At 44.2% G+C, this 25,437-nt stretch overlaps 2 protein-coding genes across 19 annotated transcripts in view; one reads left to right on the top strand and one right to left on the bottom strand.

The window, feature by feature from the left end:
- Positions 1-21,593, top strand: part of EML6 (EMAP like 6) — a 351,593-nt gene extending 330,000 nt beyond the window's left edge. For all 14 annotated transcript variants that reach the window (XM_082426244.1, XM_082426236.1, XM_082426246.1 and 11 more), the window contains 10 exons: positions 9,220-9,428; positions 10,247-10,404; positions 11,064-11,178; positions 12,671-12,859; positions 14,154-14,326; positions 14,770-14,932; positions 16,503-16,606; positions 17,299-17,452; positions 17,853-17,953; positions 19,622-21,593. In XM_082426244.1, coding sequence (XP_082282370.1) covers positions 9,220-9,428; positions 10,247-10,404; positions 11,064-11,178; positions 12,671-12,859; positions 14,154-14,326; positions 14,770-14,932; positions 16,503-16,606; positions 17,299-17,452; positions 17,853-17,953; positions 19,622-19,778 — 1,523 coding nt within the window. In that variant the 3' untranslated portion in view covers positions 19,779-21,593. The remainder of the gene's footprint in view (positions 1-9,219; positions 9,429-10,246; positions 10,405-11,063; positions 11,179-12,670; positions 12,860-14,153; positions 14,327-14,769; positions 14,933-16,502; positions 16,607-17,298; positions 17,453-17,852; positions 17,954-19,621) is intronic.
- A 175-nt stretch (positions 21,594-21,768) lies between these two features.
- RTN4 (reticulon 4) overlaps positions 21,769-25,437 on the bottom strand; it is a 67,548-nt gene continuing 63,879 nt past the window's right edge. For 4 of the 5 annotated variants that reach the window (XM_082426248.1, XM_082426250.1, XM_082426251.1 and 1 more), the window contains 4 exons: positions 24,128-24,197; positions 23,422-23,468; positions 23,176-23,234; positions 21,769-22,786 (listed from right to left, as the gene is read on the bottom strand). In XM_082426248.1, the coding sequence (XP_082282374.1) occupies positions 22,744-22,786; positions 23,176-23,234; positions 23,422-23,468; positions 24,128-24,197 (219 nt within the window). In that variant the 3' untranslated portion in view covers positions 21,769-22,743. The remainder of the gene's footprint in view (positions 22,787-23,175; positions 23,235-23,421; positions 23,469-24,127; positions 24,198-25,437) is intronic. The other variant, XM_082426249.1, reaches the window with a different exon arrangement.

Genomic DNA, 25,437 nt, shown 5'->3' with positions numbered 1-25,437 from the left:
TCAGGCACAGTACCTGCCCCAGCGCAGTACCTACCCCAGCACAGTACCTGCCCCAGCACAGTACCTGCCCCTGCCTTGCCTCTTGCTCACCTAGGGCCCCTTCTGACTTCCCAAGAGTGGATTGGTGGAGCCAGGACTTTTAAATAAGCTCCCAGGAAAAAGAGAGGTCTTCCCTTTGGTAATTTTCTCCCATTATCTTTGTTGGAACCAGCACTTGTCTGTATGGAAGAGTTCTAAGTCAGCGATAATGTCTCATAGCCTGACACCAACCAGCAACTCTTCTGAGCTGATTATGTGTGGTTTTTGCCTTCACTTCAAGTCCTGCTTACAGATAAATAATGTGGTTTTGAGGGAGGTTTATATCCATTCTTTGTTATCATTGGAGAGGTTATTATTCATTTCTCATTTGTCTTTAACAAATTATCTTGTGGAACCCTTGGGGGGTGTGTGTGTGTGTGTGTGTGTGAAACAAAATTAAATGGATTAAAAAAATGAGCTTAATATATAAAATGTATGTTGTCAGGTCCTAGATACTTGTATGAAATTTGTTCTGAGCAACCTGGAAGCCAGGGCAAAGAGGGAGACAGGCATCTTCACAATTAGAAGTGTCCATGAGATTAAAACAAAGCAAAAGCAAGCAGTGGATTAGAAGAAATGTGCATGTTATTTATTTTATATTTTCCCCATGATTGCTGAAATTAATCCTCTTTCCATCTCTTTATTGGCCACTTACGTTGCTTCTTCTGCAGTTCAGCTGTTCAAATCCTTTTTCTACTGTGGGTGGGAGGGTTGTCTTTTGCTTATGCTTTGTAGCTCTTTACTGATTGTCTTTTAAAGCATTGCATATGTTTTCTCCCAGTCTGTTGTTTGTTTTTTAAATTAGTTTATAGTATCCTTGGGGACCATGGTTTTTAAAAGCTCTGAGCCCTAGGTAGTGAGGAATCTGTACCAGCAAGTCAGGCATTCCATCTGCAGGGAGAGAATTACTGCCCCAAGAGGTAACCTGAGGGTCTCCCCAGCCACTCCTGGGAAGGGATTCCAGGAGGGCGTGTCTGAGGGCTGGCTACGGGCCCAGCCATGTTAAGAACCCACCACTACTCTAATAGCCATTTAAAAGTAAATAAATACAAGTGATGAGGAAGAGGGGAAGAAAAAAAATATGTGAGTAAATAATATAGGGAGATTGATTAAGAAGAAGTTGGAATTAAGACATTAAGAATAAGAAGAAAATGGAAAGAAAAGAAGTTTAAAATAAACATTAAAAACTCAAGGGAGGACCTTCAAGATGGCGGAAGAGTTAAGACATGGAGATCACCTTCCTCCCCACAAATACATCAGAAATACATCTACATGTGGAACAACCCCTACAGAACACGTACTGAACGCTGGCAGAAGACCTCGGACCTCCCAAAAGGCAAGAAGCTCCGCACGTACCTGGGCAGAGCAAAAGGAATAAAGAAAAAACAGAGACAAAAGAATAGGGACAGGACCTGCACCTCCAGGAGGAACCTGTGAAGGAGGAAAAGCTTCCACACACTAGGAAGCCCCTTCACTGGTGGAAATGGGGAGTGGGCAGGGGGGAAGCTTCGGAGCCATGGAGGAGAGCACAGCAACGGGTGCAGAGGGCAAAGCAGAGAGATTTCTGCACAGAGGATCGCTGCTAACCAGCACTCACCAGCCCAAGAGGCTTGTCTGCTCACCCACCGGGGCAGGCGGGGGCTGAGAGCTGAGACTCGGGCTTCGGAGGTCAGATCCCAGGGAGAGGACTGGGGTTGACTGCGTGAACACAGCCTGAAGGGAGCTAGTGTGCAACGGCTAGCTGGGAGGGAGTCTGGGAAAAAGTCCGGAACTGCCTAAGAGGCAAGAGACCGTTGTTTCCGGGTGCGTGAGGAGAGGGGATTCAGAGCACCGCCTAAACAAGCTCCAGAGATGGACGCGAGCTGCAGCTATCAGCGCAGACACCAGAGATGGGCATGAAACGCTAAGGATGCTCCTGCAGCCACCAAGAAGCCTGTGTGCAAGCACAGGTCACTATCCACATTTCCACTCCTGGGACCCTGTGCAGCCCACCACTGCCAGGGTCCCGTGATCCAGGGACAACTTCCCCAGGAGAACACACGGTGCGCCTCAGGCTGTAGCAACGTCATGCTGGCCTCTGCCGCTGCAGGCTCGGCCCGCACCTGTACCCCTCCCTCCCCCTGGCCTGAGTGAGCCAGAGCCCCCTAACCAGCTACTACTTTAACCCCGTCCTGTCTGAGCGATGAACAGACGCCCTCAGGTGACCTACACGCAGAGGCGGGGCCAAATCCAAAGCTGAAGCCCAGGAGCTGTGTGAACAAAGAAGAGAAAGGGAAATCTCTCCCAGTAGCCTCAGGAACAGTGGATTAAATCTCCACAGTCAACTTGATGTACCCTGTATCTGTGGAATATCTGAATAGACAATGAATCATCCAAAAACTGAGGTGGTGGACTTTGGGAGCAACAGTAGACTTAAGGTTTGCTTTCTACATATAATTTGTTTCTGGTTTTATGTTTATCTTAGTTTGGTATTGAGAGCTTACTATCATTGGTAGATTTGTTTATTGGCTGGTCGCTCTCTTCTTTTTTTTATTACTTTTTTGTTTTAATCACTTTTTTAATTTTAATTTTAATAACGATTTTATTTTATTTTACTTTTTTTTTCTTTCCTTCTTTTTTTCTCCCTTTTCTTCTGAGACGTGTGGCTGACAGGGTCTTGGTGCTCTGGCCGGGTGTCAGGCCTGAGCCTCAGTAGTGAGAGAGCCGAGTTCAGGACATTGCTCCACCTCCCGGCTCCACATAATATCAATCGGCAAGAGCTCTCCCGGAGATCTCCATCTCAACACTAAGACCCAGCTCCACTCAACAACCAGCAAGCTCCAGTGATGGACACCCCATGCCAAACAACTAGCAAGACAGGAAACACAACCCCACCCATTAGCAGAGAGACTGACTAAAATCATAATAAGTTCACAGACACCCCAAAACACACCACCGGACTCGGTCCTGCCCACCAGAAAGATAAGCTCCAGCCTCATCCACCAGAACACAGGAACCAGTCCCCTCTACCAGGAAGCCTACACAACCCACTGAACCAACCTTGCCCACTGGGGACAGACACCAAAAGCAACGGGAACTAAGAACCTGCAGCCTGTGAAAAGGAGACCCCAAACACAGTAAGTTAAGCAAAATGAGAAGACAGAGAAATATGCAGCAGATGAAGAAGCAAGGTAAAAACCCACCAGACCAAACAAATGAAGAGGAAATAGGCAGTCTACCTGAAAAAGAATTCAGAGTAATGATAGTGAAGATGATCCAAAATCTTGGAAATGGAATGGAGAAAATACAAGAAACGTTTAACAAGGACTTAGAAGAACTAAAGAGCAAACAAACAATGATGAACAACGCAATAAATGAAATTTAAAATTCTCTAGAAGGAATCAACAGCAGAATAACTGAGGCAGAAGAATGGAAAAGTGACCTGGAAGATAAAATAGTGGAAATAACTACTGCAGAGCAGAATAAAGAACAAAGAATAAAAAGAATTGAGGACAGTCTCAGAGACCTCTGGGACAACATTAAATGCACCACCATTTGAATTATAGGGGTCCCAGAAGAAGAAGAGAAAAAAAAGGGACTGAGAAAATATTTGAAGATACTATAGTTGAAAACTTCCCTAATATGGGAAAGGAAATAGTCAATCAAGTCCAGGAAGCACAGAGAGTCCCATACAGGATAAATCCAAGGAGAAACATGCCAAGACATATATTAATCAAACTATCAAAAATTTAATATAAAGAAAAAATATTAAAAGCAGCAAGGGAAAAGCAACAAATAACATACAAAGGAATCCCCATAAGGTTAACAGCTGATCTTTCAGCAGAAACTCTGTAAGCCGGAAGGGAGTGGCAGGACATATTTAAAGTGATGAAAGGGAAAAACCTACAACCAAGATTACTCTACCCAGCAAGGATCTCATTCAGATTTGATGGAGAAACTAAAACCTTTACAGACAAGCAAAAGCTGAGAGAGTTCAGCACCACCAAACCAGCTTTACAACAAATGCGAAAGGAACTTCTCTAGGCAGGAAAAACAAGAGAAAGAAAAGACCTACAATAACAAACCCAAAACATTTAAGAAAATGGTTATAGGAACATACATATTGATAATTACCTTAAATGTAAATGGATTAAATGCTCCAACCAGAAGACATAGACTGGCTGAATGGATACAAAAACAAGACCCGTATATATGCTGTCTACAAGAGACCCACTTCAGACCTAAGGACACATACAGACTGAAAGTGAGGGGATGGAAAAAGATATTCCATGCACTACTCTTATCAGACAAAATAGACTTTAAAGACTATTACCAGAGACAGAGAAGGACACTACATAATGATCAAGCGATCAATCCAAGAAGAAGATATAAAATTATAAATATTTATGCACCTGGCGTAGGAGCACCTCAATACATAAGGCAAATGCTAACAGCCATAAAAGGGGAAATTGACAGTAACACAATTATAGTAGGGAAATTTAACACCCCACTTTCACCAATGGACAGGTCAACCAAAATGAAAATAAATAAGGAAACACAAGCTTTAAATGACACATTAAACAAGATGGACTTCATTGATATTTATAGGACATTCCATCCAAAAACAACAGAAAACACTTTCTTCTCAAGTTCTCATGGAACATTCTCCAGGATAGATCATATCTTGGGTCACAAATGAAGCCTTGGTGAATTTAAGAAAATTGAAATTGTATCAAGTATCTTTTCCGACCATAACACTATGAGACTAGATTATCAATTACAGGATAAAACATACAAACACATGGAGGCTAAACAATACACTACTAAATAACCAAGAGATCACTGAAGAAATCAAAGAGGAAATCAAAAAATACCTAGAAACAGATGACAATGAAAACACGACGACCCAAAACCTATGGGATGCAGCAAAAGCAGTTCTAAGAGGGAAGTTTATAGCAATACAATCCTACCTCAAGAAACAAGAAACATCTCAAATAAACAACCTAACCTTACACCTAAATCAATTAGAGAAGGAAGAACCAAAAAAACCCTAAAGTTAGCATAAGGAAAGAAATCATAAAGATCAGATCAGAAATAAATGAAAAAGAAATGAAACGATAGCAAAGATAAAAAAAACCTAAAAGCTGGTTTTTTGAGAAGATAAACAAAATTGATAAACCATTAGCCAGACTCATCAAGAAAAAAAGGGAGAAGACTCAAATCAACAGACTTAGAAATGAAAAAAGGAGAAGTAACAACTGACACTGCAGAAATGCAAAGGATCATGAGAGATTACTACAAACAACTATATGCCAATAAAATGGACAACCTGGAAGAAATGGACAAATTCTTAGAAAAGTGCAACCTTCTGAGACTGAACCAGGAAAAAATAGAAAATATAAACAGACCAATCACAAGCACTGAAATTGAGACTGTGATTTAAAATCTTCCAACAAACAAAAGCCCAGGACCAGAGGGCTTCACAGGCGAATTCTATCAAACATTTAGAGAAAAGCTAACACCCATCCTTCTCAAACTCTTCCAAAATACAGTAGAGGGAGGAACACTCCCAAACTCATTCTATGAGGCCATAATCACCATGATACCAAAACCAGACAAAGATGTCACAAAAAAAGAAAACTACAGGCCAATATCACTGATGAACATAGATGCAAAAATCTTCAACAAAATACTAGCAGACAGAATCCAACAGCACACTAAAAGGATCATACACCATGATCAAGTGGGGTTTGTCCCAGGAATGCAAGGATTCTTCAATATATGCAAATCCATATATGTGATAAACCATATTGACAAATTGAAGGAGAAAAACCATATGATCATCTCAGTAGATGCAGAATAAGCTTTTGACAAAATTCAACACCCATTTATGATAAAAACCCTTCAGAAAGTAGGCATAGAGGGAACTTACCTCAACATAATAAAGGCCATATATGACAAACCACAGCCAGCATTCTTAATGGTGAAAAACTGAAACCATTTCCACTAAGATCAGGAAAAGACAAGGTTGCCCACTCTCACCACTATTATTCAACATAGTTTTGGAAGTTTTAGCCACAGCAGTCAGAGAAGAAAAAGAAATAAAAGGAATCCAGATCGGAAAAGAAGTAAAACTGCCACTGTTTGCAGATGACATGATACTATACATAGAGAATCCTAAAGATGCTACCAGAAAACTAGTAGAGCTAATCAATGAATTTGGCAAAGTAGCAGAATACAAAATCAATGCACAGAAATCTCTTGCATTCCTATACACTAATGATGAAATATCTGAAAGAGAAATTAAGGAAACACTCCCATTTACCATTGCAACAAAAAGAATAAAATACCTCGGAATAAACCTACCTAAGGAGACAAAAGACCTGTATGCTGAAAACTATAAGACACTGATGAAAGAAATTAAAGATAATACAAACAGATGGAGAGATATAGCACGTTCTTGGATTGGAAGAATCAATACTGTGAAAATGACTCTACTACCCAAAGCAATCTACAGATTCAATGCAATCTGTATCAAGCTACCAATGGCATTTTTCACAGAACTAGAACAAAAAATTTTACAATTTGTATGGAAACACAAAAGACCCCGAATAGATAAAGCAATCTTGAGAAAGAAAAACAGAGCTGGAGGAATCAGGCTCCCTGATTTCAGACTATACTACAGAGCTACAGTAATCAAGACAGTATAGTACTGGCACAAAAACAGAAATATAGATCAATGGAACAGGATAGAAAGCCCAGAGATAAACCCACACACATATGGTCACCTTATTTTTGATAAAGGAGTCAAGAATATACAATGGAGAAAAGACACCCTCTTCAATAAGTGGTGCTGGGAAAACTGGACAGCTACATGTAAAAGAATGAAATTAGAACACTCCCTAACACCATACACAAAAATAAACTCAAAATGGATTAAAGACCTAAATGTAAGGCCAGACACCATCAAACTCTTAGAGGAAAACATAGGCAGAACGCTCTATGATATAAATCACAGCAAGATCCTTTTTGACCCACCTTCTAGAGAAATGGAAATAAAAACCAAAATAAACAAATGGGACCTAATGAAACTTAAAAGCTTTTGCACAGCAAAGGAAACCATAAACACGATGAAAAGACAACCCTCAGAATGGGAGAAAATATTTGCAAATGAAGCAACTGACAGAGGATTAATCTCCAAAATATACAAGCAGCTCATGCAGCTCAATATCAAAAAAACAAACAACCCAATGCAAAAATGGTCAGAAGACCTAAATAGATATTTCTCCAAAGAAGATATACAGATGGCCAACAAACACATGAAAGGATGCTCAACATCATTAATCATTAGAGAAATGCAAATCAAAACTACAATGAGGTATCACCTCACACAGGTCAGAATGGCCATCATCAAAAAATGTACAAACAATAAATGCTGGAGAGGGTGTGGAGAAAAGGGAACCCTCCTACACTGTTGGTGGGAATGTATATTGATACAGCCACTATGGAGAACAGTATGGAGGTTCCTTAAAAAACTAAAACTAGAACTACCATGCAACCCAGCAATCCCACTATTGGGCAGGTACCCTGAGAAAACCATAATTCAAAAAGAGTCACGTACCACAATGTTTATTGCAGCTCTATTTACAATAGCCAGGACATGGAAGCAACATAAGTGTGCATCGACAGATGAATGGATAAAGAAGATGTGGCACATATATACAATGAAATATTACTCAGTCATAACAAGAAACGAAATTGAGTTATTTGTAGTGACGTGGCTGGATCTAGAGTGTGTCATACAGAGTGAAGTCAGAAAGAGAAAAACAAATATTGTATGCTAACTCATATATATGGAATCTAAAAAAAAAAAAGTCATGAAGAACCTAGGGGCAGGACAGGAGTAAAGACGCATATGGCATATGTAGAGAATGGACTTGAGGACACGGAGAGGGGGAAGGGTAAGCTGGGAAGAAGTGAGAGAGTGACATGGACTTATCTGTTTTACATTTGGTAGTGTATATAGCTAGTGGGAAGCAGCTGCATAGCACAGGGAGATCAGCTCAGTGCTTTGAGACAACCTAGAGGGATGGGATAGGGAGGGTGGGAGGGAGACGCAAGAGGGAGGGGATATGGGGATATATATATATGTGTAGCTGATTCACTTTGTTATACAGCAGAAACTAACACAATAATGTAAAGCAATTATACTCCAATAAAGATGTTAAAAAAAAATAAAACCTCAAGGACTGGAAAATAATGATGAGATAAAAATAGATGAGATAAGAGTAGAAGCTCAGAGATTTTAAAAGGAGCTAAAAGAGCAATAAAAATAACTAACTGTAGTTACTGCTTACAGAACCCTCACTGCACCAAGCCTGTTCTAAGGGCTTCCCTTTTATCAATTCTTTTAATCGTCACAACACCTTATAAAGTGGGAACTATTATTATCCCCAATTTGCAGATGAGGAAACTGAGGCACAGAGAGGTTAAAATAATTTTTCCAAAATTGTTGTGCAGATAAATGGTGGAGCTGAGATTTGATTAAGACAAAGGTTAAATACAACTCAGGACAGAAATCAAAAACATAAATAAATGAGGTTGAGGGAAAGAACTAGTAATATAAAAGGTAAGCATTTTAAACCTAAAAACCGTGAAAGAAAAAGGAATGTGGGGAACTTTTTAAAGAATTTAAAAGCAGAGGAATCTTGGAGAAAAACAGCAACGGTCTGAAGGAATGTGTCTGCCGTGGCTCTGTGGGGAGGCTGCGGCTTCCTGTGGGGTGGATCCTGTTGGAGGTGGCAAGGCGGGGATGCCCTTAAGCTGTTTTGCCCTTTCCTCGTATCTGGAAACTTCCGTCTCCTGGGCCATCCTTTCCTCCTCTGTTCACAGATGCCTGGATGTGGCTCGTGGCTTGTGGGGACAGGGTAGAGTTAGGTTGGGGGTTCTGTTAGCAGCACCTGCTGCTCTGGAAATTTCCCAGACAAGGTCTCTTTCCCACCCTGGGAGTAGTGTCTGAAGGTGGGAGGGAGCGGCTGAAGAAGGAACCAGAAGTGTGCCCTGGGCCTTGCTGGGACAGAGAGCCCTCTGTCCTGGGCTGCAGCTCCCCAGCCTGGCCCGGGAGCGTAGGATCCACCTCACCAGACTCTCTCACCCACGCAGGTGCCAAGGTTGCTAGCCGAGGGGGCCACCTGGAGCGCATATTCGTGGTGGAGTTTCGCCCTGACTCAGACACGCAGTTTGTGTCTGTCGGAGTCAAGCACATGAAGTTCTGGACCCTGGCAGGCAGTGCCCTGCTTTATAAGAAAGGGGTCATCGGGTCCATGGAGGCTGCCAAGATGCAGACGATGCTCTCCGTGGCCTTCGGTGCTGTGAGTTTCAGCAGAAGCTTCCTGACGGGACCCTGAACCCCTGGGCATGGGCATGGGGGGCAGGTATATCCTAGAAGCTGTGAACAGCAAGGAAGCCATTTCCACAGATCTCCTTTACTGGATTATTTGCAACCACTGTTTTGTTTCCTTAGCACAGATGGGTGAGTTGACTGTATTTTTCCCCTCAAAATGTTAATCAGAAAAAAGCAGGACCCCGACCCAGGGCTGGAGTTTCATTATTCCAGAGCCAGATTGACTTGCAGGCCTGTCCGACTAGGCTAGATGGCCACAGAGGCTGAGGGGCATTTCCACCACTGGACAGCATCCCTTTCCCCCCAGTCCTCTTGTGCCATAAATCCCCTGACACCCTTACACAGGCTGTGGGCTGCCCTCAGCCAACACAAGCTCCCCCTGGGGAAATTTTGGAACACAGCCAACTCTTGGTCCTCCAGGTGTGGATTTACCCTCCTTGTAGATGAGGCCAGGAAAGTCTCCTCGCAGACTGGGGTCCCGCCCTTCCCTGCAGTCACCTGGGGCTGCTCACAGAATGGAAGTGCATTAAAAAGCCGACCTGTGCTCAGTGGGGAAATCAACTGCTCCCCAAACTAACACCATAGAGTGAATTGCAAAGCTAGGTGATTTCCTTACCATATGCTCTTTTGAGAGTTCTTTCGCCTTCCCTTGGCACAGAAGGTCAATTTGAGTGTGTTATGTTTCTCCGGCTCTGGTGCCTTAGCAGTGGGGTGGGTGGCTGGGAGGGAACCCTCTCGAGGGCTGCAGGAAGTGTCCTGGTGTGGAAGGTGTCCCTTTGTTTACAGAACAACCTCACTTTCACGGGTGCCATCAACGGCGACGTCTACGTGTGGAAGGACCACTTCCTTGTCCGGCTGGTGGGCAAGGCTCACACAGGCCCCGTCTTCACAATGTACACGACCCTTCGGGACGGGCTCATAGTGACCGGTGGAAAAGAGCGGCCGTAAGCCCGAACTCCTCTGGGAACAACTGGTCTTTTTGGGTTGTCTTGGGAGAAACGGACAGAAGCATCTCCAACTTGGAGAAAATGCAGATTTTCACTCTCCTGTCTTTTCTGCATCACGGAGATGAGTCTGCTGTCTCTCCCAGAGGGCCCTGGGTCAGAACCTTCAGAAGTCAGGGTCAGAGAGGTGGTACCTTGGTAGTTGAAAAACCGGAGAGGTGTTCTCGAACAGACCAGGTGACTCTGCTGTCCAACAGGTGTTACTGTCAGTGGCTCTTTGGGAGGAGGCAGGAGGGGTGAGAAGAGGGGGGATGTCCAGTGCAGACCGGGACCATGTGAAAGCCAAGCTGCAAAATAGGAGAAACATTTCTCTTCGTCGTTCGATCTGATAAAAACATAGTTTGATTTTTTTAGATTTCGATTCTCCTTCCTCCCACGGTGGTGGCATTTGAAAGCAGTCTAGGAAATCTGCAAGTTCAACGGGTTCTGGTAGCTCATCAGCAGGGCTTATGAAAGGGGCCACCCCAGAGGGTCTGTCCTGCTGGGCCTGGGGATGAGGGGATGGGACCTTGAGGAGATGACAGGGAGAGAGGGCAGCGGAGGGTCCTGGGCAGTCTTAGGATGAGGGCTAACATGCTAAGTTCTTGATCTTTTTGCAGGACCAAAGAAGGAGGTGCTGTGAAACTGTGGGACCAGGAGATGAAGCGCTGCCGGGCCTTCCAACTGGAGACGGGGCAGCTGGTGGAGTGTGTGCGCTCCGTGTGCCGCGGCAAAGTGAGCACCGGGTGGGGCGGGCCTTTCCCAGCGGCGCCCAGAGCTCATCCCGCACCTTCCCAGCCAGACACTTGCCCTGTGCTGAGTGGTTGAGTCCTTAGAACAAGCCTCCCGGTTGTGACTTAGTGCAGAGGGGAAGCAGCTTAGCACAGTCGGACAGACCTGGGTGCAGAGTGTGACTCAGCCAGTAGAACTGGCTGTGTGACCTTGGCTGTGTTGCTTAGCCTTTCTGTGTCCAGCACACGGGTTGTTGTGAGGACTGCATGCGTCATACACGCACAGCGTCTTTCACTGTGCCTGGCACATGGCCACAGTCAGTAGATGCTAGCTGCTGTTACTATAGACGATGTTATTTTAGGCACAGGGATATTAAGTAGTTGCCCATGCCCAAGGGTACGCAGCCGGGAAGGGGAAGGACTGCCAAACTGTCTGACTCAAAGCCATTGGTTTGGAAGTTGTACCGAGCTAAATATCACACACAACTGTGGAGTTTTGTTTTTGTCTTTTAAACATGGATATCCAGGCTCACATCCAGAGCCGCAAAGTCAGAATCTCGGGAGTGGGGCCCTGACCTTGATGTGTGTTTTCCTTTTCTTCTTCTTTATTTTTAATTCCCCAAGAGATTCTGAAGCACTTGAAAACAAATCTCTTAACCTCTATTTAATACCTTGTATTTATATTTTGGAATTGGTATCAGTCTAAGAATTTGCTTTCTAGATGCTCTCCACTAAAAAGGCAAACCTGACTTGGAGTCTACATAATTGGAAAATGGGAATTTTGTTTTTCAATAGATACACAACAATCACCCGGAAGGGTAACTAGACATACAGGAGATGAAGGCAGAACGAGGCCCAGAACCTGGAAGTCAGCTGGAGATGGATTTTGTTCAGTGCGAGGAAGAACTTAGGAAGAGTTTGGGCTGTCCAAGAGCAGAAACTGGCTGCCCTGCTCTGCAGTGAGCTTGCAATCACTGGACCGTTCAGCAGAGACGAGATGATGGAGAGCTCTGGTGGAACTCTCCCCAAGGTGGCGGGGGGAGTACAGGCCAAGTGAGGGGCTTGCTTAAGGATGGCAAATCAGTGGCTAAGAACAAAACACTTCTTGGCTCTTCCTATTTTAATACCAGTGCCAGCAAAGGCACTTTCCCAAGTTATTCTAATAGTGTTTCTTAATATTATTTTATTTTAAATTGTGACAAAATATAGAGAACATAAAATTTACCATTTAACCATTTTTAAGTGTACAATTCAGTGGTATTAAATACATTCACATAGTTGTGCAACTATCACCACCACCCCTCCCCAGAACATTTTTCATCTTGTGAAACAGAGGCTCGGTGTCTAGTAAACAATAACTCCCTTTGTCCCATCCCCCCAGCCCCTGGAAACCACCATTCTACTTTGTCTCTATGAATCTGAGTATTCTAGGTACTTCACGTGAGTGGGATCCTGTAGTGTTTGTCTTTCTTGTCATAGTGTTTTGATTACAACAGGGAAAGATTTTAGTGGGAACCAAGGACGGAGAAATCATTGAAGTTGGTGAAAAAAATGCTGCTTCCAACATTCTGATTGATGGACACATGGAAGGGGAGATCTGGGGCCTGGCCACACACCCCTCCAAGGACATCTTCATCTCTGCCAGTAACGACGGCACAGCCCGAATCTGGGACCTGGCTGACAAGGTGAGGGCCGAACGCTGCACAGGCTCGGATGCCCCAGGTGGGCCTCGGAGCAGTGACAGCCCTGGGTGAGGGGAGGCTCGGCCAGGGTCAGGCCAGAGTGGGGGATGGGGCTGGGCAGGAGATGGGCCACAGGGCAGCAATTAAGTTAGAGGGACTGATAATAAAAGAAGTCCTGTTCACACACACCCATTCTATATATATATATATATATCTTTTAGCTGTATATCCATCTGTGAATATTTATAGTACAGGAATAATATAATTGAGAATGATTATTCTCTTGTCATGAAAGAATGCACAAAACTAAAAAACAGATAAATCATGTCTTCCCTGGATGGGAAGACTAAAAATGATTTAAAATGTCAAATGTTCCCAAACAGAACATTTCAGTCAAAATCCCAACAAGGTTTCTCTTAGCATTTGGAAAAACAATTTAAAAATACAAAAAATTTCAAAAAAATAACTTGTCTGGAGTAAAAATGTCAAATAGGAAATCTGGGGGGAAAAAAGATTGTTACCAAGCCTTAGCTGATAGTAAAACAAGTACTTAAGTTCTAATAATTAAAATACTTGGTTTCATTACAAAATGGCTAGTAAATGTTGCAGTCGTATTTTCAGTGTAAGGATCATAGAACAGACATGGGGAAGGCTAAGTGTGGTGGTTATACTCCTTAGTTCATAATGATTATGTTTATTAACACCCACTACATACCCGGTGCTTCATATATGCCATCGTTAATGCTTACAACACCTTGCAAGACCAATACTAACATCGATTCTCTACACATGGGAAAATGGAGAAGTAACTTACCCAAACACACCCAGCTAGGGACAGAGCCAGGATTTGGGATCTGAACTAACACATGCTGAAGCTCAAACTCTTCCCCCGAACAAGAGGTCAGCAAGCTGCTGCAGGTCAAGTCTGCCTGCTGCCCCTTTCTGCAAAGTAAGCCATGCTTTTTGTTTATGTTGGTGTCCATGGCTGCCTTTGTGCTTCACTGGCAGAGCTGACTGGTTGTGAGAGACCATATGGACCCCAAAGCCTAAAAATATTTACTCCCAAACCATTCACAGAAAAAGTTCGCCAACCTCTGTCCTAAACCGTGTTGTCTCACCAGCTGCTCAATCAAAACATACTGCCCCCCTCAGCCACTCAGGGACACTTACTATTAGAAGCAAGAGGTTTGCAGCCTCCCTAGAGGCAGCCTGGCTCTGGCCTGGGTGCAGGATTTCCCCTGGAGACCAGCTGAGGCGGCCAAGGGCTCAGGTGGTATTACTTTGTTCTACGATGTAGAAGCTGCTAAACAAGGTGAACCTGGGCCACGCGGCCAGGTGTGCAGCCTACAGCCCTGACGGGGAGATGGTGGCCATTGGCATGAAGAATGGAGAGTTTGTCATCTTGTTGGTGAACAGCCTGAAAGTTTGGGGGAAGAAACGAGACCGGAAATCTGCTATCCAAGATATCAGGTACATAGCAAGCAGTCTGGGCAGGGAGGAGAAAGGCGGGCATTCATTCTCCCTCTCATGGTTCCCATTCCAGGAGGGTCATGGCTGGAATGAAGAACTCACTTGTGAGAGGGTCCCTTTCAGTGAGCCAGCTATGGAAGTAGACCCTCTCACACGTTAGTACTCAGACATGTCTTTGCTAATTCCCGTAAGAGTGTAGTAAAATCTTCTTATAAAATGCCTTCTACAAAAGACTGCACACATCCATTTACTTACTTCCGGGGGGTTTGATCCAGAGAAGCTGTCGAATTCCATAGACTTTAGGAAAAGCTAACCACGTGTGAATCATGATGTGTGATCTAATTGCCTTTGAGCTTGGGAGGCCTGTGCCAGAGCAGACCTCATGCCTGACCGGCCCTAGACAGCCCTCCTCACGGACCGTGCTCTTGGATTGCTCTTTCTAGAATCAGCCCAGACAGCAGATTCTTAGCTGTTGGTTCTTCTGAACACACAGTTGACTTCTATGACCTCACTCAGGGCACGAGTCTGAACCGCATCGGCTACTGCAAAGATATCCCGAGCTTTGTCATTCAGATGGATTTTTCCGCGGATGGCAAATACATCCAGGTATGCTTTGGCTTTACTGATATCTGGGGTAACCATTAATAATAGTATTACAAACAATGGCTTGTATGAAATCAGTGCTTACTCTGTGTCAGGAAATGTGTTCACTGGAACTGTTTAAGTACTGTTAGTTTCCCTCCTATTTTATAAATGAAGAAACAGAGGCTTAGAGAACTTAAGAAAGTCGAATAGAATTTAAAATTGTACTTATTCTTCAGTAGGAAAGGAGGAAACAAGCCCTAATCATCTTGATCCTCCTCTCACCACCACCCCTTCAAAGCTTCCTAATTCCTAGTTCTCTGGGGCTGCACGGAAGCCTGTGTTGCTTCTTACACTTACTCATCTCAATTCCAGATCCCATGGGTAGTGTGGTCCCTCCAACTTGGGACCCGGACTCCAGACAGTCAGCCTGGAGTGAGAGCCCATCACTGGCCCCCGGGAAGACTGACAAGCGGGGAGGGATCGAGAGGGGTCCCACTCTTGGCACTTAGAGCTGAAAATAGAACAATGATTTCTCCAGCACTTTGAACAAATATTATGCATTTGTGAGCCAGCCTGGAGTCGGGTAGTCTTTGTGAAAGGAGAGAGGACACTTCATTCATCAAGTGTGGACTGAACCAGGCACTATGCCAGGCTTTTGGGTGTATGAAATGGGCCTGGCCCCTGCTCTCCTGGAGCTTGCCTTGTCGTGGACAAGACAAGCATTAAACAAATCATCACAAAATACACCTATAACTACAAATTGTGATTATGTGCTGAGAAGGAAAAGTACAGTGCCCTGCGGGAGCATTTAACAGACACTGACTGTTGAATAGATGCACTGACATCTTCTCCGTACGGTGCTGTTTAAGCTGAGGTCTGCAGGATGTGTAGGAGTTTAGCCACCCAAGTGGGGCGGGAACATGGTTCCAGGCCTTCTGCATGAAGGCCCTGATGTGGGAAAGATCTCAGCTCATTCCTGTACAGCAGGGAAATCTGGGGTGGCTGGCCTAGCACCCCAGGGAGAGGGGGCTGGCGATGGAGGCAGCGGCCATTGGCTGGAAAATGGTCAATTGCCTCTAGAAGTTTCCCAGAGAAGCCAGGATCAGGTCCTAATACTTCAGAAATCATCTCCGTCAGCTGCCATCCATAAGACTTGCCTCAGCTCTGTTGCACAGGACCTTGGTTCTCTGAGAACAGGGGTTCCCAAACGTGAGCGCGCACCAGAATCACCTGGAGGCTTTGTGAAAGCCTGCTGGGCCCCGCCCTCAGACTGTCCGACTGGGTAGGTCTAGGGTGGGGCCCAAGAATGTGCATCTCTAACCAGTGTCCAGCTGAGGCTGACGGTGCCGGTCAAGAACCACACTTGGAGAACCGCTGCCTTAGGACTTTGGAAAATAGCAAGAAAACGGAGGGAAAAATGCCCTGCTTATGTGAACTTTGCCGCGGGCTGACCACAGGCTTTGCAGCCTGGAGCTGAGCTTGGGTTTGGTGAAAAGTCCTGGGGATGCAGAGGTTGGGAAACAATACACCCAAAGGGGAGTCCTTTGGACAGGAAAGAAAGTTGATAGGCCTGGCTGCTTCCCACTTGCAGGTGTCAACAGGAGCCTACAAGCGCCAGGTGCATGAGGTCCCCCTGGGGAAGCAGGTCACCGAAGCCACGGTCATTGAGAAGATCACCTGGGCCTCCTGGACAAGGTGACTGGAGGAAAACTCTTCTGGAGGAAAAGGTCACAAGGGAGACTCTCGTCCCAGCCTCAGCCTCCAAGTTTGTGTGTGGCTGGGATCCGAAGCAGCTCAGAGACAGAGCTCTTTCCTTTGCGGGGTCAGGGCGGGAGGCCTCTTGCTCCCAGTTTGGGCTGCTGGCTTTGGTCTGACCAGGGCTTCTGAAACGCAAAGTCCCTCTTGTTGTGTAATCTGTTCTACTCATCCCCAACCCCATCTAGCAAGTTCAAAGGGAGACCATCCCCCAGCTCTTGGCCAAACCCCCTGCGGTATAGTGAGGCCTCCTCCAATCCCTGGGAGGGAGAGGGAGGGCTGGAAGTGCCGGGTAGCAGGGTAAGCAGCAGGGCCCTGCCACGTCAAGGGAAAAGAGGCCACCAACCCGTGAGCTTGAAGAGCCCCGCACTTCTCCCAAGCTACATATACTCAGAAGCATCATAGGGAAGAGGGAGAGAATCAAAGATGGAGGTAACTTTTCTTTTTAGGGTGAAAGGGACTGGGGCAGAGAATAGTAGTAGCTGGGGCAGGTATACAAAGGGGGAGGGGACAGGTGCCATCCTGCCAGAGGAGCCGCGTGACCACGCTGAATTTTCCTCTCATTCCTGGGAGAGGATGCCTGACTGCACGAAGCCTTCTCACCCATCTCACACCTCTTCCTGTTGGAACAGCATTCTGGGAGACGAAGTCATTGGCATCTGGCCCCGAAACGCAGACAAGGCTGATGTCAACTGCGCGTGTGTGACCCACGCTGGCCTGAACATTGTCACGGGAGACGACTTTGGGCTCGTGAAGCTCTTTGATTTTCCATGCACAGAGAAATTTGTGAGTTTTCCTTAGAGTAACTCCCTGCGCTGCCTCCAGGCTGGCTGATCTTCTGCAGCCTGCTGGAAATCGTGGCCACATCTACATGGCCATCTAGAATCTAGAACAAGAGGAATCTTGTCACAGCCCTGGGGAGACTTGGCAACACCTAACCTTTTCCTCTCCCTCAGGAGGGGAAGTCCTGGAAGCCAGGAGGATGGAGGGGGGACAGAGTGGCCACAAGTGGGGCAGGAATGAGGCAGGAAGCCAGTGAAGGGCTTGCTCACAGAGACGTTCAGACCCAACGGGCATCCCATGGGTGAAGGGAGGTCCTAGGAGGGGGGAGCTGAGTCCTGAAAGTGGTCCATGGTGGCTGAAGGAACAGGGTCTCTTAGTCATCTCCATTCACTTTTGCTCACAGGCCAAGCATAAGCGTTACTTCGGTCACTCGGCTCACGTGACGAACATCCGTTTCTCTCATGACGACAAGTACGTGGTCAGCACTGGAGGAGACGACTGCAGGTACCAGCCTGATTCTTCTGGCTCTGCCCCCAGGCCTAGCTTTCACCCCCTCCCATCCCCACCTCAGGTGTCAGCTCCTCCCAGGGGCACGTGGAGGGGCTGAGGTGGGATAGTGAACCGGAGATCCAGTGACGACTTTCCCAGTAGAAGGGCTTTAGTCTCTGGTGACTCCCAACCCAATTCTTGATGGGCCTCTGTCCCCACTAGAGCTGTCATGGGATTGGTGAGAAGCCAAGGGCATGCAACAGCTACTCTGAGCATCGCTGGCTGGAGGGGCAGGTGATGAGAGGCCCGAGATACTGATTCCAGTAGGAGCTGTTGGACAGCCCACGGCGTCCACTGCATATAATCAGGAGGTTAGAATGACCTTGATCCATAGGCCTTTTAACTCAGAACTTCCAATTCATCACCAGAGTTCTTAACATGGATCATTAATCCACAACCAAGAGAGGTTTAAAAATAGTAATACAGAGCCTCAGTCACCCGGAGAAACAAGCAGGACATATGTTACCCGATTTTACACATGAGATCAGATAAGGGGTGAAGCCGTTAGGGCCAGTGCTATTTAGTAGCAGGAGAACCTCAACCAGCTATGTGGATTCCTGAGCCAGGGCTGCTACAGACCTTAACCACTGCTCACTGTGAAACAGGCCCATTGTCCTGTGAGGCATGGCCGGTCTTCCAGTGTTTTGGTAGGACCCCTACCAGCCTGCTCCAGAGATGACATCAGCATTTCCAAGAAGGCAGCTTTCTCCTGTCCCTCCACCGAGGGCGTTTCTTATTTGGAGTGTGGAGGAACAGGATGAGTTCATTCGAAGTCACTCAGCTTCTCCATATCTAATGTAGTTGAAGGGCTTTATCGAAACATGAATATTGGTTTCTGTTCAGCCCAGGCAGAACTCCTGGGGGGGATCAAGAAGAAATGCATGCATTCCAGATTTATTTTTAGTGGTCTGAGTGAGGTTGTAGAAAAGGCACCTGAAGAGAATTTCAGCCCACCTCCTACCCAAAAGCACTGTGTAGAAAATGGCCCCAAAAGATGCTTTCTGATGGCCTGCCTGGGAGTCCCCGTCTCCAGGCTGCTGTGCCAACCGCTGCTGGCACTTAGAGCCCTTGAGATAGTACTGACAGCAGCTCCCTGTGGGGCGCAAACACCCATTCAAAGCAGCATCCGCCGAACTGTGAACAGGCCAGCACCGGGAGACGTAAGCGAACCCGTCCCCAGGAGATACGAGGGGACTCTTGATTACTAAAAAAGGCTTAGATGTCACCTTTCCAGTGCAGGGCCCCCTTGGCCTTTGCAGTCATGGGAGCCTACCGCAATCCCTGGCCCCGTCGGGAAGGGCTCTCCTACTCGAGTGGAACTGATAAAACCTTTTCAGTAGTAACAAGAGAGTGTGAAGTCAGGCTGCCAGAAGTCCTCCCGTTCAGAAGGGACAGGCAGGCTGCTGAAAGAGCCAAACGAAACAAAAAACAATAGACCTTTTAAAAAAGCAACAGACCTTTAATTGGTGGCAAGATCCCTGGTTTGTTTTTTGAAACTGAAATCAAAATGTTCACTACATCACCTGGGCTTGACTCCGGAGCACTTGGCAAAGTTGGTTTTTGTCACTTGACAAAAGCATGATGTCCAGCCCTGCAAAATGACTGTTTGGTCTGCCTTTTCAGCGTGTTCGTGTGGCGATGCCTGGAAGTGCCAGAGTCCTCTTACTTTATTGCTGCTGCTGCCGCCAGCCACCGTGGAGGCAGTGATGAGGTGCCTCCTGGCCGCCAGCTGCTGGGAAAGGCCTACGACACCGCAGGCCGCACAAGCTCCAAGTGCTAGTGAAGTGGTGTGACTGCGCCCATCGCCTGGAATCTCCAAAACCGTCGGGCCAAAAAGGAAGGTCAGTTCTAACAAGTTAAGACTGCTTGCCTCTGTTCCTGAGACTAAAAACTATACGTACTAACTACACTGACAAAGAAATCCTATCTGACAATGTAGCCCACTGACAAAATTTAAAGCCTCAGTTACCCTAACCAATATGTAGCTTTTGATTTGCATCAAAACTTTTACAAAAGATGTTTTGCTAGTATGTTTCTATATACTTTAAAAATGTTCATTTTTACAAATAAGGAAGTTGAACAGGACAGCTTAAGTTAGATTCACTGAACTAGAAATATTGATAGCCTCTGTTCTCCACATTTAGCTTTCAAAACCAAATGAGCCATGTATAAACAAGTTGAGACACTTAATTTTTTAACGTTTCATTTGCAGAGTTTTATATCCATTAAGTGCCTTTGAAAGCTTCCAGGTTTGTGGGCTGCTGTCTCCCCTCCCCCAGGTTGTCTCCTTTCTACATATGGTGCTAAAACGTCAAAACTGAGGAGGGCTACAGGACCCTCAGCAGACTCCTGGTCTGTCACCCAGGTCAGGTATTTAGTTAGGTCAGGGCTTCCTAAATGAAAGACATCAGTTACCTGCTTGGGAAACAGTGGCTATTTGAAGTTGAGCAGCAAAGAAACTTAGATTCAGGAGTCGGAGGGTGGGTGGGTAGAACAGGTTTTCATCATATTGAGTGCCAAACCCACAACATCCAAAACATTTCAAATAAAACAAACCTCTACTACAGAACAGAAGGGAAAAAAAAAAAAAAAAAAAGCTCAAGTAGGTCCAGGAAGATGAGCTGATTTATCTCATTAAACCTAAAATGGTGATAAATGAGGTGACCTGAGGCTGTGCTGGGTTTACCACTCCCAGAGTGGGGTGGACTTGGCCCCAGTGATTTGTGTCATGTGAACTACATAGGTCAAGTCTGGGTTTTTAAAAACTCTCTGCGGAACAAATTCCTAAGCCCAAATAATATTTGACAACTCAAGATTATAAAACAAAATCATCTAGCTTAGAGTTCCTCAGAGTTGGCTGGATGACAGAATGTGACTTGGCCAGCAAACCCAGAAGGTGTCCTAAACCACCTCCGTCGTACTTGACACGTGGCCGACCGCTGACAACGGCGAGGGCTGACGGCGCGCTCGGGACGGCAGGCTGGGGAGGGACTGGGGCTCTGAGCTCGTATACCAGTTAGTCCTTCCAGTCAGTGAACTAAAAAATTCTGCATCTTGAGTCCCTGGCTATTTGCAGTTGTCAGTTTACAGGAAAGGTGAAACGAAGCATTTTCAATTAAATAGATTAACAAACATTTACCACAGAAGTGCTTCAGCATTCTAAATGGATTAGATCACACGTTAAGCTATTTTTATATGCCAACTTATTAATGCCTTACATGAATCCACTGATAGGTCGTTGGGCCCCCAGTTAGAGTCCCTATGCAGCCCTAATTCTGTGTTCCGTAACCACGTGACTGGTGTTGCTGAGTGATAACCACGTCTGCCTATACTGTACCACTGACCTTTCATACTGATCAGATCCCGCATTGAATCACCACGTGAAGAACAATAAATTGATGAGGACATGTACACTATATTTAAAGAGCAATAGTGTCTGTGTCAAGAAAAGTTCTTAAATCTGATTTGTAAACATTTATATGGTATGATGATTTTCCGTATGTTCATAAATCCTGCACTGTATTCTGTGTTAAAATATTGGTGCATGTATTTATTTTCAATTATCATCAAAGTATAAATATATAATTTAAAAACATTTTGGTATGTGTCAAATAAATTTGATTATATAAATTGTTCTTTTTGTTTTCAAAATAAATGTAGCTGTACTCTGAGCTTAAAACCTTTCTGAAAGTACAAGCCACTGCACACTCGTGGAAGTGAAGTCTACCATTTTGATCTGCAGCACGTTCAGGAAACCAAAATACCAAACATATTTTAAGTCTATAAGCTTTATTGATACTTCGCTTTTACAGTTCACAATGCATTCCACAGATTTATAGTTCAGTACAGCTTAAACCACAATTGTATAAATCGTCATTTTATAATTAATTTCTTGCATAACAATGTTTGATATTTGCAAACAACACTTTTGGAAGCATTAGATTCAGTCCAGGGTTTGTGACAAAATTAACTACAGTAAGACTGTGTGATGAAGTTGATGTCGAGGAGTTCTATTGGCATGGCATCGTTTCATGTTGAAAACAGATGATGGTAGTGCTCCTAGAAATATATGTTCTTTTTCTAGCTTAGGTGCTTTGGAACTACACACATGAAACCAACGACTGAAATATCAAGCACTGTGGGGCAGCTGGAAAGGTAGGTAGGTAGAGGGCTAAGCTTTGTGAAACACTATATATAGATAGATATATAATCTATATTTACTTATATTGGCAATTAATATAACAGTAAAATTCACAATACACCTAGAACATACCAGCAAGGCGAGCCTTTTCACTCCTGCTTTGGTGGTATGATCTCGTCTAAACATTTCATTTCAGAAAATCTGCATCAATCTACACAGACCATACACAGTGCACAAACTGTGAAAAGGGTTATTTTTTCAGCTCCACTTTCTCTGCAATTCCCCAAATACAGCAAGACTACCTGCAACAAAGTATAATATACAGCTTCCTCAGATCTTTTTTTATTCACCAGTGCCTCATACAGGAAAAACAAATAATATGATTACTGTTTAAATCCATACATAGCAGCTTACAACACTTAAGATGATGAACACAGGGCAGTCAAGACAGGTCATTTTTCCGCAGATACTGTGTTGCTAAAATAAAGATCTGTGAAACTGCACTGCAATGTCAAGGCTTCATTCTTCCCTGACCCTCCCCCATGGAATCAAATGAATATCCCCTTTAAAGATAAACTCCTATTGTTAATTATTTCGGGCTTTTTCATTCCACTTTGCGCTTCAATCCAGGGATTTTTGCTTGGATTCTACAAATGAAAAGGAGGGGGAAAAGGTCAATGTAAATATTTTGAAATTTTAATATTTTGTTTTCTGCTTCTTAAAATGTCTGTCCAAGAATTACTTGTACATTGCTCAGCTTATACAAGAAATAAAATCCTAAGGCTGTCTGTCAAACTATGAACTATAATTTTGCCACCCTGGCCTCACAAATTAGACTTAAATACATATAAGTACACATAGAAATTAATGATCCAAATGTTAGAAAAAAAAATCTTTTGGCAACTCTGTCACACTTTAGGTCCGATTGAAATTGACTACTCATTATGTCTTAAATATGAGAATACTGCACTGTTGTCAAAGCCAGTACATCTATCCTTAGTGTTAAAAAAAAAAAAAAAAGATTTTAAATACTTACTTAGCCATAGCATCTTTAACATTCTTATTTGCAAGTCCTAGATAATGATCTATTTGCGCCTGAAAGAGAGGTAGAAAGAAGTTACTAGAAAATTACCACTGCTAAAAAATCTTATTAAACATATTGAAGGCTTAAGAAACCACCACATTTCTCATTTTTATAAGGCTGTGGAAGCTGGCACTGATCCATTTCTAAGTTCCATATAAGAGCGTGTGCTCTGTATTCTGAAATCTGCAGTTAAATTACCTGATGCCGTTCATAAATAACAGGAACACTGAAGAGTGAAATCAGAGCTGAAAAAGGAAATACACAACCTTTAAAATAGACTGGTATGATTTAGGGAACAAACAAACATTACAAAGCCATCAAACTGGCAGCACTCTTAAGATAGTCAGAAGTGTTCCTAATGAGGAAGACACAAGCATCTCCTGGATGCACCTGCTGCTGGGGAGCCACCGCAGGGCAATGAGTTAACCAAGGGAGGCTGCAGGGACCATTCCTGGCTTCAAATCACATCATGCAGACTTTATAAAATACAGGCATCCCTGGTCTCGGTTAGTTAGATCTATGACTGCACCATCAATAAGGCCACCCTTGATCTGGTTTATCACTGTTAGTTGGAGTAGTCTTCAGGAAGTAAAGTGGCATTTCCATAAACAGTATCAGTATTAGCAATTTATTTAGAGATCACAATCTCTAACCTATATCCTCTATTTTTCCTATAATATTAGGATATTCTCCCCTAAAATGTCTTTAAGCTCCTTGCACACCATCTTTTTTTTTTGGCTGTGCTGTGTGGCATGTGAGATCTTAGTTCCCTGACCAGGGATCGAACCCACGCCCCCTGCAGTGGAAGCACAGAGTCTTAACCACTGGACCGCCAGGGATAGTCCCCCATCCTTTTTTTTTTTTTTTTAAGTAATTTTTCATTCCAATGGTTTTGTAGACTTACCCAAGATCAGTAGCGTGAGACCATTGAACAAGGCACCAACATAGGTAAATACCCACATCAACACTGCAAACTATAAGAAAATAACATTAGCCACTTAAAAACAAAATTCAAGTTTCTTTTTTTTTTTTTAAGATTTTTTTTGATGTGGACCATCATTAAAGTCTTTATTGAACTTGTTACAATATTGCTTCTGTTTTATATTTTGTTTTTTTGGCCAGGAGGCATGTGGGATCTTAGCTCCACCGCCCAGGTATCGAACCACCCGCACCCCCTGCATTGGTAGGCAAAGTCTTAACCACTGGACCGCCAGGGAAGTCCCCAAGTAAAGTTTCTTAATTAAGCCTTCAAATAAAAACAACCCATCTAAATGCCAAACTACTAGAGGCATACTCCTTGGAGACTTGGTAAAATAATATGGGTATTTCACTTCTAAGTTGCCAGTCTCCATTCAGGAATTTCTGAATCTAATTAAAACAATTAATAGACTCAATTCATTTTTCTCTGGACTACACTACCAAACAGTTGATTCTGTTTTCTCTGAGATCAGAAAACATACCAAAGGTACACCACCTTACCCCTCCAGCTCTTCCATAGCACTTAGCTTCTAAATGGGAAGACTGGAAAGCTATCATGAGAATTAGCTATGTTAAAACTGATTTTAAAGTACTAACAAGTGATTCAAGATCTGTATGAGCTGAATAATTCAGACATTAAAATCTCAGACATCTGAATAAGCAATAATGGTGCAGGAAGACTTATTATCAGGGAGACTAGGTTTCAGGTACCAAAAATATCAGCTTTAGCATTTTATTAAGGATCAGAGGCACTGTCTCTCCAGTGATACATGTTTTAACAGCCAATGAGGACCCCTTGGAATGAGGACTCCTCTTTTATACCTATTAATAAAATTGGCCGTTATTATTCTTTTAGCCACTGCCTTCTTTATTTATTTAGCAAACACTAATCCAGTTCTTACCATATTAGTGCCAGGCACTGTTTTAAATGCTTTACAAATACAAACTCATTTATTCCTCCTAATAACTTTATGAGGTAGGCACTGCTATCATTACCACAGCAGATGCAGACACTAAAAAAATAGAGTGCAGTAACTTGCCCAAGTTGAGGTAATACTTCACTCATATTTCATATTTCACTGTCCCCTCCAGGGGACTGGGGACTGCAGTGAACTGACTAAACTCTCCTATTTTAGTAATCTGGTCTCAAAATCTGGGATTTTTTTTTTTTTTTAATCATTAAATACAGCAGTTTGGGAAAGGCCTTGTTTCTAAAAAGTGATTTCATTTTGAGAA

The sequence above is a fragment of the Balaenoptera physalus genome (genome assembly GCF_965194825.1).
Source record: "Balaenoptera physalus genome assembly, chromosome: 15".
NCBI classification, from domain to species: domain Eukaryota; kingdom Metazoa; phylum Chordata; class Mammalia; order Artiodactyla; family Balaenopteridae; genus Balaenoptera; species Balaenoptera physalus.
Note: the sequence above shows the minus strand (reverse complement) of the source record. Positions and strands in the feature narration are given on the sequence as shown.